We start from the raw sequence: 15,088 nt of genomic DNA, 5'->3' as shown, positions 1-15,088 counted from the left end.
AAGAAATTTTGTAGCAAAATCAGAAATGCAAAATCACAAAAATTTCTTACAAATGACAGGATCAGAGTCTGAAATAAGCTGTGAAAACTGCACAGCAAGCATTATACTGAAATACAGTAAGGAGAAAGAAACTATCAATGTGACAGGCCTCACTAGGAATACTTTTCCCCCATGATGTAGTAGTAAGAATGCAACTGTAACATGCTTTAAGAGTACTTGGTCAATCATTTCAATGTTCGACCTGCTAAATCAGATGCTACTTAAGGTAACTGATTCCCTATACTAGAATAAAGAACAAAGACACTAAAGAATAATTTACAACGAAATTACAAAGTAGGTGAGCAGTACAGAAAAATAGAACAAAAAAAAGGAAGAAGAAACAATCTCTTCTCTCTTGGCACATTAGAGTAAGAGGCCATGGAAACCAACACAATATAATTGCAAACTGAGCTCTCCCACTCAGATTCCAAATGTGAAGGAAAATGTACTTGCTGTCCTAGACAGAAACCTACGTAAATCCTCAGGGAAATAAACCAAAGCTCAAGTATCAGCTCCAGCACTTTTAAAATATCAATATGAAATTCTTTCAGAGCGAACCTAAAAACTACTACTTCTGAATTTGAAGTTTACAACCTGCTGAGTCTGCCTCCTCGGCCCTGATACACATACTATAGGCTGCCCTTAGCAGCTCCTCCTCGTTTTCTGTTTTCCTTGAGAATATTACAAATGCCTTTGGAAAGAATTCTCTGCCAGCCCTCTTTCCCAGCTACCAGATGAATTTCATCTGCTGTTTGTCATTGAAATGGCTTGAGGAGAAAAAAAAATTATAAAGAAGCAGAATTATAACCATTCTAATTTGGCCCATCACATGTTACTCATAAGCAGAGAATTCCAGTTCTCCCCACATCTTCCAGCCACCTCAGAGCAGGGCTAAAAGACAAAGCCGTATGGTTGATTTGACGAGAATTATTTCAATTTTATAGGGAAAAAGTGAAATCTTCTCAAAATGACCTTTAAAAGGAAAGCGTCATGATTAAAAAACTGTGATGTGTAACTGTGCTTCCTGAAACCACCTTTTCTAGAACTAAGGTCTAACATGGTTGTTTATGCTCCATATAGTTCCCCTAATGCACAAGGAGTCTGGCCATGAGTCTGGATGGTCCTCAGTACCTTCTACAGGAGTCTACTTCGAAAGATGATGGGATGGTGAAACTTGTTCATGTACACAAGATGCCCAAAGAAGGACTGAAATTCTTTCAGTGAAAAAGGAGGGTCAGTCTTTTTCTCTTTATTCCTTCAACTAGCATCTCATTCTCAGCATTACTCTCCATTTTGAATTAGCATAAGCACTGGGGTGCAGCCCAGACAACGGAAAGAGTTGCTCAGGGTACCAGAGCAAACAGTCCTTCGAAATTCCCTTTGCAGAAACCAGAAACAGAGCACTCTTTTATTAAAACAAATCCCTCTTCTCCATTTAGGAATAAGGAATCTAGAAGTCTGGCTAGGATGCACCCTTCAAATAACTCTTTACTGTTGTGAGATGAATAGCCAAAGATCCCCAACACAACAGTGATGAATAGACAGCATTAAAACAAACACCCGCAGGAACAGGCTCTAGATACCCATGTGATCTCAAACTGCTGACAACGAAGTTGAACCCATCTGCCACTTATTCCTCTGCTCTACCTGTGATATTTTTTTCCCTCATTTACAGATAAGTATAAATGAGTAGGGAAAACTAACATTGCTAAGAAAAAAATTAAGCATAATGATTTATTATGGCAAAGAAGCTGTCAAAGAAACGTGCACAAAATTACTCCAGCTTATTCTACTTCGAGAAGGAATATCTCTGATGTGCACAGCAAATGCTGCTGACCAGAAACATATCATAAACAAAAGAAAGACACATAAGCAGATTCCAATTTCAAGTTTCATGAGTTTAAACCCACACTTTACCTGTAGGATTGCACTGATTGAGTCCAAAATTTAGCTCTCAGAATGAAAAAAATACAGCCACATGATCCTACATTTCAGCTAACAACAACAAAAGTCATGACACAGAGCCCTTACTTCCAGCTCTGTCACTGATTTATTGTGCAACTTGCAAGAAATCACTCTGCAGCCCTGTGCTGAATCTGCTTCAGCTGTAAAGTGGAGACACAGCTATTTTTTTCCCTGGGGATCAGCCTTCTGATCCAACTAACCACATGAGCACTGATATCAGCCCAAAGGAGAGAATGAGATCCTTCCTTCTGGAGTGACACAGGCTTAGCTCAGCTCAGGGCAATTGTGAAACTGCACCCCAAGGGTTTGTGAAGAAGACTAGATACTTTTTATTATTACATCAACTTCTGACCTACTGGGAGTGTACAAAGGCAGGACGTTCTTCTTTTTACAGTCTAAACGCATACTTAGACTAAGAGTAACCTGATACTCCCTAGCCTTAAAAATTGTAAAAGCTAAATGTAAAGAACCAGAATGTCACAGTAAAACATTCCCCAATATTAATTCTTTCTTCTACACACAACTCTTCCCATTCAGATGGAGTGGAAGCAAGTTTCATAGTCTCTAACTTCAGATCTGTATTACAGTCCATAAGTCTGGCTGGATGGGCAAAAGCCTGAAATTTTCCTGTGTGGAACAGATGCATTGACAAGGTCGTCCAGATATTGCCAGTAGACGACATAAGGCTTTCGAACAACAAAAAACTGTACTTCACAATGTCTGTGGGAATGAATTTGGTCCTTGATATTAAGCAGTCCAGTGTTTAGACTGTTTCTTTTGGCACTGTCTCCCACAGCATTATCATCTGGAAATCGAGTTAGTAAGTGACAGACAAACAGTCTGTAAGTGGGCTGAAAATAAGTGGGCTCAATCTCTTTCTCCTGGGAGGTTTTCAAATTTCTGCTTAAAAAAGGCATCGTGGGCCTGATCTAGTGTTAGCATCTTCCCACTATGAGCAAGATGTCTGATTACATGACCTGCAGAGGTCCCTTCCCACCACTCTGTGATTTCTCAGTACAGAAGCAGCTGAAGCATCAGAAGTCTCTCTACACTGCCCATTTGACTAAGACATAACAGAAAAGTGGAGGTCTTAGGTAGGGTTTACAAGGGCACTTTACACTCTTTCCAGTGCCCAATTCCAATACCATACCCTGGACTTTAAACTTACCTAAAATACACAATATCTGTTAAATGCCCTACAAAATAATCAGTGAAATTACTCCTAAGGACAAAACAACTCAAACTGCTATGTGTCAAAAAAATCAGCAGCAATTCGTGAGAGGCTTCAAACTAGAACCCCAGGTTTAAGGGGTTAGGAGCTAGCAAGATTTCTGCAGCAGAATGAAGGATTCTCATATTTCCCTTCAGATATGCAAAGCTGGAATTTAGAGGTAATGGAGGGGCTGGAATGTATGGAGCTTACAGCTGGCAATGGCACAGTTGAGAGCTTCTGGGTAAGGATTAAGGCACAAACAAATAATGTGGGTGTCATCATGGGAGTCTACTATAGACCTCCCAGCCAGGACGATGATGTCAACAAATTATTCTTTGAGGAACTAAGAGACACTTCTAAGTCAGCTGCCCTTGTCCTTATGGGGGACTTTAACTTGCCAGATGTTAACCAGGAATACCACATAGCTGGCCCAAACAGGTCCAGAAGACTCCTAAAAAACACCTGGATGATAATGGACGATAACTTCATGGTATAGGTATTAAGGGAGCCGACTGGGAAAGATACCCTCCTTGATTTGTTCCTTGTTAACAGAGAGGGTCTCATGAATGAAGTGGTAATTGGTGGCCATCCTGGCCACAGCAACCACAAAGGAATGAAGTTTAAAATCTCTGTTGACAAGAGAAAAAGTGCCAGCAAAACTTCAATCCTGAACAGGAGGAGTGCAGACTTCAGGCTGCTCAGGGAACTACTTACTAAGGTTCCCTGAGAAAATGCTTTTGAAGGTGCTGGGGTCCATCAGTGCTAGTCAATTTTTAAGCATCACCTCCCAAAAGCATAGGAGCAGGCAATTCCAAAATGTTGGAATTCAAGCAGAAGGCTGCCTTGGCTGAGCAGCAATCTCCTTTGGAGCTAAAGCAAAAAAACGAAGATGTATGCCAAATGGAAGCAACATCAGGTGATGTGGGAAGAATAGAGAGATGATGCCTACCACTGCAGGGAGAGAACTTGTGTGGCCAAAATTCAATTGCAGTTGAAGCTGTCAGAAATATGGGGGGCAATAAAACAGTTTTTTGAAATATGTTAATAGCAAGAGGCAGCGTAGAAATAACACCAGATCGTTACAGGATGAGGATGGTCACCTCACAAGCAGGGACAGAGACAAAGCAGAGGTGTTTAACACATTCTTTGCTTCTGTCTTCAACGTAGATGATGGACCAAGGAGGTCTCAGTGCCTTGAGCTGGAGAGCCATGACTGTGAGAATGATCAACTCCCAGAGGACGCAAAACACACGCAGGATCTGCTCCAGCTGGATCCCTGTATGTCTAAGGGGCCTGATGGCATGCATCCTAGAACACTCAAAGAGCTGCTGATGTCATTGCAAGACCTCTCTCAATGATTTTTGAATGGTCTTGGGAATCTGGAGAGGTCCCAAGTGACTGGAAGCTGGTGAACATTGTCCCAATTTTCAAGAAGGGCAAGAAGGATGACCCTGGAAATTACAAGCCTGTCATTCTCACTTCAGTGCCTGGTAAAATTATGGAGAACATTATTCTGGGATTTACTGAAAAACACCTGAAGGATAACAAAGTCATTGGTCACAGTCAGCACGGCTTCATGAGGGGAAGTCCTGCTTGTCAAATTTAATTTCCTTTTATGACAAGGTAACACACCTAGTGTTAGGAAGCACCTAGGAAGCCAGTTGATGTAATCTTTTTGGATTTCAGTAAAGCTTTTGATACTGGCTCCCACTGTATCCTTCTGGACAAAACGTCCAGCACATAGCTTGATAAACACACCATGTGGTGGGTGAGCAGTTGGTTCACAGGCTGAGCACAGAGAGTAATAGTGAATGGGGGAACATCAGACTGATGACCTGTCACTAGTGGGGTTCCACAGGGCTCCATTCCTGAGCTCTTCAACATCTTCATAAATGACTTGGACACAGCACTGGAAGGGACACTGAGCAAGTTTGCAGATGACACAAAACTGGGAGGAGCTGTTGACACCCTTGAAGGCAGGGAGGCCCTGCAGCGAGATCTCAACAAATCAGAGGACTGAGCAGTCATCAACCATATGAAGTTCAACAAGGGAAAAGTGCTGGATTCTGCACCTGGGACAGGGTAACCCTGGACATACGTGCAGACTGGGGAACAGCCCCACAGAAGGGGACCTGGGGGTCCTGGTCAACAGCAAGTTGAATCTGAGTCATTGTGCCCTGGCAGCCAGGAGGGCCAACCGTGTCCTGAGGGTCATCAGGCAAAGCATCGCCAGTCAGTTGAGGGAGGGGATTATCCTGCTCTGCTCTGCACTGGGGTGGTCTCACCTTGAATATTGTGTGCAGTTTTGGGTGCCACAATATAAGAAAGATATTAAGCTCTTAGAGAGTGTCCAAAGTAGGGCAACGAAGATGGTGAAGGTTCTGGAGGAGAAGCCATATGAGGAGATGCTGAGGGCACTTTGGCTTGTTCAGCCTGGAGGAGATTGAGGGGAGACCTCATCACAGGCTACAACTTCCTTGTGAGGGGAAGCGAAGGGGCAGGCACTGATCTCTTCTCTGTGGTGACCAGTGACAGAACTCGACGGAATGGCCTGAAGTTGTGTCAGGGGAGGTTTAGGTTGGATATTAAGAAAATATTCTTCAACCAGAGGGTGGTTGGGCACTGGAACAGGCTCCCCAGGGAAGTGGTCACAGCACCAAGTTTGACAGAGTTCAAGCATCTGGACAATACTCCCAGGCACATGGTGTGATTCTTGGTCTCTGCAGGGCCAGTAGTTGGACCCTGATGATCCTCGCAGGTCTTTTCCCACTCAGGATATTCTATGATTCTATGGAATTACTAAATGACTGACCATAATGATTATAACATAGAAAATCCTGTTACTGTTTTCTCAAGAACTCAATAGTATATTGATTTGTAAAAGCACATTTTATAGTGAGGACAGTTCCACTGTTCTCAGGCCAGTGCTTTAAGACTCCTTTCACGCTCTATTAAAGGCTTAAGATCTTAATTAAAGGGCATCTTTCAGGCTTCACAGATGATCTGGGCAAACACATTCTTAAGATATAGTCAGTTACTGCAATATTTATGAAACACAATTTCACAAGATCAACATTATATAGCTGAGGACTAGAAATGCAGAGCTTTCACTAACAGAATTCTGCTACATTAAACAAACAAACAAACAACTAAAATAAGTCAGATACAGAAAACCATTCATAAAAATGATTGCTTGATTTACCAGATCCTCCCTAAAGGGATCTGTAGTCCCTTTGATCAGACACTTCAAGTGCTTCTTTATAAAGGAACAAAAGAAGAGTTGTGTCTATTTGTATAGTTGATTTGATGTACTTTAAATAAAAAAGCTCAATTTAGTTCGATCAAATGAAGGCAACCATCTGTAAAAGAACTTTAGTACATTACAGTCAGCAGACAGACTACATGCCAGTAAAACCTAGAATCTGTTTCTAGAAATGAACTTATTGCTTTCATCCCCCTCCCTATTTTTCACAGTAGGCTCTGGTATTCTAAAAGTCAAAATCTCTTACTTGTCTTCAAATGATTGATATCCTACTAAATCTCTCAATAAATTGTTGCAGTGGTTAGCTACCTTCATCCTCTCATGTCCAAGGTCAAGGCAACTAAAATGAATTATATCATATTATAAGACCATGTTTCAGGATTTTTTGATCCATAATCCTTACTCAAAAGGGGAAAAAAAGCATAATAAAATTTATCCAGTTTCTTCTATGAGCTTTACTCATGTTCAGGGATTAACTGCAAATACATAGATGCCTGAAATCCTCTATTGTATGACTATCATAATTTTCAGTTTGAAAACATTTAGAGGAATAAAGGATCTACTTCTTTTGACCTAACTGACCCGTGTTATAGCAGTGCATGACCTGAAGCTATCAGAGCCAACAGTACTTGTGTGACCTGACAGTAAAATCAAGAACTAATTATAGTTACAGACCACTGTTGCCAGTAGAGATATATTTTAACACTGTCTGAAATATAGCAATTGAAGAATGGGTAATATTAGGTCATGAAACTAAATGTCTCTTGCTAAAAATTTAACATAGCGATAGGTATTATTTATTCAGGGAAAATCTGTTTTGATCTTAATAATGTGCTAATATTTCACAAAAAACCCAACACAGAGCAGTACATGAAATAGATATCCTCAGGTCCTGTTCTGCTACTCCTTGCTTTATCTAAACAATCCTGAATGGTGCATGGTTGCCAATTGCCAAAACAGGCAAAAGATAGTGTAATAACACACATTTTGTAAGTATTCCCTAGTATCTGTTTCCCTCCTTTTAAACTATTATCTATGGTCTTTGGTTCATCCACTCCCCAAATTTCTTCCCAGTGCCATGCCAGATCCCCATATCACCACTCAGAACGCTCTCCCTTTCTGTAGCATTTCTTCCATACAAACATTTGATAGGCCAGAATATTTTTCAAAGTTCCTGATACTGCTATAAAAATACTCCTACAAAAGGAGTAACTATATAAATGACCATTTATATACTGTTGTATCTAGGATAGGTTTTTTATATGCTTTTCACTGCAAATTAATTATGTCCAAGCTGTGTATTAGAACTGTTTCTGTTTCATTGCATGATCTCTTCAATCTTAATACTGCAAAGACTCAAGCACAAGCTTGAAATAGATTTAGAAATACATGGTCACAGAAATACATGAGAACAAGAAGTTGGAAAGGACAAGCTTTAGACCCTCAAAAATCACAAAAAATAATGTTATGTGATCTTTTTATTAAGATGATCATATTACGGACCAAAATTTAATCTTACAATGCATGAGGAAGAGTTGGTGGTTCCACTCTGGATCATGAGAGAGATGGTACATTGTGTTTTTTAGATATGGATCCCACAACATACAGTTTAAGGAAAAAGTAGACAAGATGCCTCTGAATCATTGTATTATCTCTTTCACTTGTCATGAACTGCTCCCAGAGAAGAAAGTGTCATGAGTGTAGTAGCTCATCACAAAATGGCACAAAACTGTCCTCACTGGAACTCAAACAACTCTGAAATGCTGCCCACGTTACAAGAGAAGTGTGCTTTGCACTTCAGCTTCAGTCTTGCACTTCAATCTTGCATACTTCACAACTTAGTTTTCTCTCAGTTCTTACATCTGGTCTTATGCAGCTGCAGCTCTTTTCCTAGGTATGATATGGCCAGACTGGGGATAAGAAGCTCATCCAGCAATTTGTCACCACAGAATTATGCTCCAACTCCAATGACAGGTGGACCACAGAGTGTAGCAGTATCAATTAGCAGAGTACATAACCTAAGTAAGGCAGGCTGTTCCTGTTCCAGTATAGAAACAGCAATGAGACGTGCACAAAGCCACACTTCCCCTTAAACAATGGCTTTTCTTCCTCATAGCTCATCCAGGAAAAGCAGAGCTATCACGGATAGCCAGTGAGATTGAGAAGTGGGTAGAAGATACATAGCTATGGTCAGAAAGCACATGTGCCACTGACAGGAATGGAAGACTGCATTTTTCTCAACATTTTGAGCAACTTATATTATATACTGTTAACTTCTCTGTCCTTTACACCTGAGAATTTGGAGTCTGTAGCCCAGACAACTTAGTGAAGTGTTTTATTGTCAGGGCATTTGAAACTGCAATTTCACAGAAAAAATGGAACTTTTACTTTGCTTTTGGTTGCAAATTCAAAGCTCTAAAATACACCCCAAAAAGGTACTGGTGAGAAGGACCAGACAGAAGAAAGGGGAAGAGATTAAAGCTGTTTCAACCACAAACTAAAATTTTTGATAAAATTAAATTTCCTTTTGATAATGATTTGGATTTATTTGACATTATTGTAATATGACATGATCTAATAGAAGTTCAAACATGTGGAACGTAGTTGCATCATTTTAAGAAAAAAAGTGAAGTACTTTTAAGCATAAAAGGAAACCAAGACATGCAGTGATTGAGGTTTTAAGTAGAAGTAAGTAATCAAAGACAAAGGCAATACTGCCCTGCAATTTAAAGACACTGCTGGAATCAACTACACTTCTGGGCAGATAGGGGAGGGAAGGGAGAAGCATCCTCTCTTGCATCACATCACATGGTAGATACAACACATCAACTGTGCTATAAGAAGATGCTACAGTTTTAACTGTTCTTCCAGCTATAAAAGCTACACCACTGTACTGTAAAACTGTTAATAAAAAAGAAAAATTTAGACTGTAAAAATCAAATGAACAGGTCAGGTCATGTCAGAAGGCTGGATGCCAGCAGCATTTTTTGGAAAGACTTTTCACAAAGGAGCAGGAGAGCCAGTGTTAGTTCGTCTGCTCTATCACTTCATTAAAATCCCATTATCCACCACATGATATGGATGAGATCCCATTCCCCAGTGGAGAATTGAAAGAGAGAGAGTTTGAAAATATGGCAGAAGAGAAAGGGTTTTTTTAAAAAATGAGAGGATCCAAAGAACTACAGAATATTCTGAAGCTTAAGGGAAAGTATGGCCTCACAAATCAATACCTTAGAAGTCCATGACAACTGCTGATGAAAATTCTAAATAAACACAAAATGTTTGTGTGTATGTGTGTGTGTTCTGTTTAATACTCTTTCATTTGCTTCTCTCAGTTTTGAAATCTTAGGTATGATGGGATCAGAGTTAATGGAGTAAATAATAGCATTGCTATTCTTGACTGAACCAAGAATTATTTTCCTTGCTACAGAAGCAAATAGTTCAAAGAAGCAAAAGTCATGAGGGTTTCTTTTTTTAAACCACAGCTTTAGCAAACAACCCTGTGCATGATACATAAACAAGCCTTTGGATTTTAAGTACACACAATTACAATATAGTAAGTCCTGTTAATTTCTTGTAAAATTGCCCATAAGGAATATAAAACAATTATCTTTAACACAAAATTACTTTGGTATTGCATTATTGTTACCAAAACAGAGAAGTAGAAGAATGGCATTTTTATTTTTCTGGCCAATCTCCTAGGACATCCCATAAAAGGAAAAAAAAATAAGGGAAAAAAAAAAGAAAAAGAAGAATAAATACAGAAATATGGTTCTTACCCTGAAGAGCGGCAGTCTGGTTTATTTCTTTCTGAGCGATCTGTGAAAAAGGAGGCATAATATCAGCACAGAAGTTGGATGTTCTTTAGCAATACTAGTACAGAAGTCTTATAAGAACTGTAAAACCATATGACTAGCAAAACCAAAAGATGATTCTGTTATAAAACTGTTTTTCCACACTGGACTAGTCTGCCTAAGACCAAGTAAAATTACTGCAAGTCTAATGCTTGTTAAAATTCCTCCACTCAAAACACCGTGTATTTAATGTTTTGTATTAATGATTTGGATGCCTCCCCTCCCTTTAGCTGAAATGAATAGGGCTTTAGTTTAGGGTAAAAATAAGGGAGAGGAAAGAGGAAAAAACGAAAAACCACAGATTACTCAGCGCAAAAAAATCATTCCATGAATCACAGCTGGCAGAGTTCCCTGACAGGATGGGAGAAAAATCAGCACTTGGTTGCAGCAACATCTGCAAATACAGTGAATCCAGTGCAGCCCCACCATTAACTCTTCAACTTCTGGGGGTTCCAGATAATGAATCTTTCTGTGTTTTTAGAAAGGGTTTTGTTTATCCTGTATTTCAAGAAGCTTAATTGCACAAATAAAAAGCTTCAATAGGCAAAGAAAGTATAAAATACTTCTCCTAAGAGTTAAGATTATCATAAAAGCATAACAAAATAACCAGTGTTGTGATATTAGAATTCACATATTATCTGTTATATTTTAAGTCCAGAATATCTCTTACTGCATGACTTTTCAACTACCTGAAAGAACTGAGATTGCTGTCCGCCTAAAATACATATATTATACATATAAAATACATATATTCCAAAATTAGAGGGGGGTTTAAACTTTTATTATAGAGAGATCCACTATGTAAGTAGAAGGAAATTCTTACAGCTACATACAACCTCCACTGACCATGGCAATTTTGCTTCTAAATCAATCTGTGTGTATTTTTAACCAGAAAGCTATTTTTCATGTGCTAGTAAACGCTTCACTGAAAAGCCTGTCTATACAGAAGAGTGTCTTCCTAAAAAAATTTTCACCCTCACATATTTTATTTTAAATCTTAAAGGTCTATATTTGAAATAAAATTTGTTCTCTCGATAGCACACGTTTGTTTGTGCATTATTTCATGTATAAAAGAAATATTTTCCTCTCCAAGCTTTAAGTGCTCATTTGATTTGTTTTCATGAAAGTGGTAAAAAATTATTGCATGCCAACAGTGCTAATGCTTCTTCCATCCTTAGGTGCTCCTATTGAGCCATCATAGCCACACAGTGTATAACTTATTTTGTTTTCTGACCCACAGCAATTCCATTGTATTACACCATGTGCAACTCTGGTAGCTAGAAACACCATGGTATAGCTCTGGTATAGCTCAAACCAGAGTTGTGCCAACAGTTGTTCAAACACACACAGAAAGGCCTTTTCCATCCTTACCACGTAACCCCTTACCTGGGAGTACTGAAAAAAATGAGACAGGACTTACTACTGAAATGTACTTGCCACGTGTTGCTTGTTATCAGTGTTCCCTGCTCTGTGGGCAGCCACAATCTAACAGTATTCAGACAAAGCCTTCCCACTTCTAAAAAGATCGTGTGAATAAACCAGTGGGAAGGAAGCAACAGGGTCAGTGCACAGGTAAGCACAGCTCCTGGGAGCTCTCCCCCCAGACCTTGTCCAGTCGGCAGATCCACCACTGCTGCAACCTGCTCATTCAGGAAACCAATGCAATTCCCTTTTCCCTTTTGTTTTCATTCCTGTTTCAACATCTCAATATTACATTTGTTTTTACACATTTTATTTACTGCTAAGCTTAGTGAGAGCACACCACCCACACACACATTTGGTCGTATTGAAAAGAACAAATTGTATACCTACAAGCAAACAGCACTTAGAAATAAAACCTGCACCTGTTTAAGGTTATTGTGAACTGAATCTTTTAAATTTGTTTTAATATCAAGTGTAAGAAGAGACTCAAAGAGCTGAATCTTTCAATTAGGTGCTTGGAGTCAATTAGGTGGTGGAGTCACCGTCCCTGGAGGTGTTTTAGGAAAGACTGGACGCGGCACTAAGTGCGTCGGACTAGTTGACATGGTGGTGTTTGGTCAGAGGTTGGACTTGATGATCTCAGAGGTCTTTTCCAACCTAATTGATTCTGTGATTCTGTAAATGTTGCAATTCTAGATGCTGTTTTGGCATTAGGTACAAGTGCCGAGTAATGAAACACACCTCCAGAATCCCTCAAATATGAAAGCCTAGAAGAAACAGGTAAATCTTTTTTTTTCTTTTAATATATAGACACATAGATGTTGCACTTAAACACACACATGTACAGATTTTATCTCTCCATTCTGTAGGCAAATTCTTGGCTTGGAAAAGTTGAGTCTCAAAAGTGCTCACCCACAGCTGATTCTCTTTTCTCAATACATGTTACTTCGACAACTGAGAAATCTTTTCGTAATCTAACAGAAATAATCACTAAGATCGTATAGTTGTAAAGATCTGAAAATTAAATCCTGAACTACAGACTTTCCTCTATATCAAAGACATAAATTGTTATAAAACATTATGGGACATGATGTCTTTCTAGCAGAATATAGCATATCCTTCAATTCTAGACTCTGGAAGCCAAAACTGCATGTTAGATTAGAGCAAACAGTGGATGTTGCTGGACTAGCATGCACAATGAACAAACAGGACAGTCAGACACCAGATAGTATTCTCTATCCTTCTGTTGCTAAAAGCAATAGAATTCCTTACTGTGTATGTAGCTGTAGTAAAATAGGCTAGGAATTCCCAGCAGCTAGTACTCACAAGCTACAGAACTGGATTGTAAAATTCTAAGTTTTGGTTAATGAAGTTTCTTCTATCTGCCCTCCAATCCACAATTTGCATAGCCAGACACCTGAATTCTCTCAATCCATAAGACCTGACCATGCTCCACCCTCCCGCAGACCATACTTAAAGATTTTCTCCTCTTCATATTAACATCTACTGTTTACAAAACCTTTGCTGCCCTTATGCAAATACAGCCATTGCAGGAGAAATATATTATCCTTGTTCAGCAGCAGGAAAAAGTGCAAGAAGTCAAGGAGCTAGCAGGTGGAACAGATGAGATGGAAGAAGTCAGAGACTCCTGGCTGAGGTTGGGAAGACTGTTGCCAAGTTCTAAGCACTGCAGAAGAATCAAAAATAACATCAGGGCACAAAGATCTGCTATTCATACCACAGTTGTTTGGCAAATCTAGAGTTTATTTAAAAAATCGTGCTGCATGTATTTCATCAACAGCATGGACACCTTATGCCTTTTTTCAGCATTCAAAGGTTGAGCAGCAGAGAGAAATGCCATGTTTCAGTTGCTTTTAGAAAGGTTCAGGTTTCTTTGACTGGTGATTCTCTTACCCTTCAAGCATGGGAAAAGTATCCTCTTTTGTTGTTTGTTTTTAATACCATAGAACAGCTTTTCTTCTCAAGGAAAACATAAACATAACCATCAGGAGAAAAAACAACTGAATCAACATTATTTCAGTTGCTCCATAAAGTGGGAACAACTGAAGTTTTTGCCAAAAAGACCACCAATGCAGAAAATGATATCTCCTAAGGCAATAACTCTTGTGTCTGGAAGACAAGCACAGAAAAGGAAAAAGGCAACTCACACGAAACAGTCATTGTTTTTCTCTGTTTATTTTGCAAGCTTCTTCAAAGTATCTTGTTGCTAAGAGTGACTTCAACTGAAAAGTGTGCTCTCACTAGAAAAAAATTTAATTATAAACATAAAATGCTGTTGAAAAACGAGTGGAAAGTTAACACACATTTTGCCGCATCAAAACTGCAAAGCTACTGGGAAACCTTCAATGCAATTACCTACCCAGGTTGGTAACTTCCTGCTCTTAGTCCCATTCCACAGCCCAACCTTTTTTTAAAAGCTGAATTGCATGAAGGGAGCAAAGGGGGGCACATACCATTCCCATTTCTGGGAAATATTGTATTTTCCAGCTTAATTATGGCTCTTGAATTGAGCAGTCACCAGAGGAGGCAGAACACTGTAACACTCTTCAGGAAGACATATAGTTAGAACAGCTGTCTCCATCTCCATAGTTTTTAGCCCCTGATGGTACAGCAGTGGTTTCACAATGAAATGCTGTACATGCTGTAGCATGAGATGCCACTGTAACAATGGCAAACATCTAGATAAACCAAGTAACAGGAATTGTGGGCTCTTAAGCAGTGATGGCAACACTAAAATACACAGAGCACTTGTATTCTCAGAATAGGCAAATGTTGCAAGAGGCTACACAACCTGCCCTAATCTGAATGCATCAATTCCCAAGGAGCTTTGAAAACTTCCAGGCCTTAACAAACCCAGATGCTAAGACTGATGCAGCAGCCTTACAACACATCTGGAGACATGTGATGGCTCCGACCACTATTTCAGTAACATGCACCTAGACCCAGGTGATCACAGCTAAACAGTGCAACAGTCCCCGCCATGCACCTGCATTAGATCAAGAGCCCCGAATTTCTATTTCAAATTATCAGTGTAGATAGGGCCCTCACTCAAATTCAATGCACATTTTCTGGGTAAAAGATCCTGCATTCGTGCAGGGCTTTCAATGCTCTTTGATTTATTTGCACTGAGACAAGCAGAAACTTTCACTGATACTGTCACCTTTTTGTCTTCTGTCCTGTTAAGGCACATTGTGGCTCACAGCAACTCTTCCTTCTTTTCAGCACTCTCAAGTAAGGAGTCAGAGCAGTGCAAATTGATTCCACTGTATAGAATCTACTATAAATTTTGTTCCATTTTATTAGCAACAGCTA

General features: G+C 39.5%; 1 protein-coding gene across 3 annotated transcripts in view; it reads right to left on the bottom strand.

Moving 5' to 3' along the window:
• The window catches only part of SH3D19 (SH3 domain containing 19), an 86,959-nt gene that overhangs the window by 57,208 nt on the left and 14,663 nt on the right, over positions 1 to 15,088 (bottom strand). For 2 of the 3 annotated variants that reach the window (XM_029961762.1, XM_029961766.1), the window contains exon 2: positions 10,259 to 10,298. In XM_029961762.1, the coding sequence (XP_029817622.1) occupies positions 10,259 to 10,298 (40 nt within the window). Of the gene's footprint in view, positions 1 to 10,258; positions 10,384 to 15,088 lie in introns of those variants that run through there. The other variant, XM_018071835.2, reaches the window with a different exon arrangement.

The sequence above is a fragment of the Manacus vitellinus genome, unplaced genomic scaffold (assembly GCF_001715985.3).
Source record: "Manacus vitellinus isolate BGI_N305 unplaced genomic scaffold, ASM171598v3 scaffold_0_pilon, whole genome shotgun sequence".
Taxonomy (NCBI): domain Eukaryota; kingdom Metazoa; phylum Chordata; class Aves; order Passeriformes; family Pipridae; genus Manacus; species Manacus vitellinus.
Note: the sequence above shows the minus strand (reverse complement) of the source record. Positions and strands in the feature narration are given on the sequence as shown.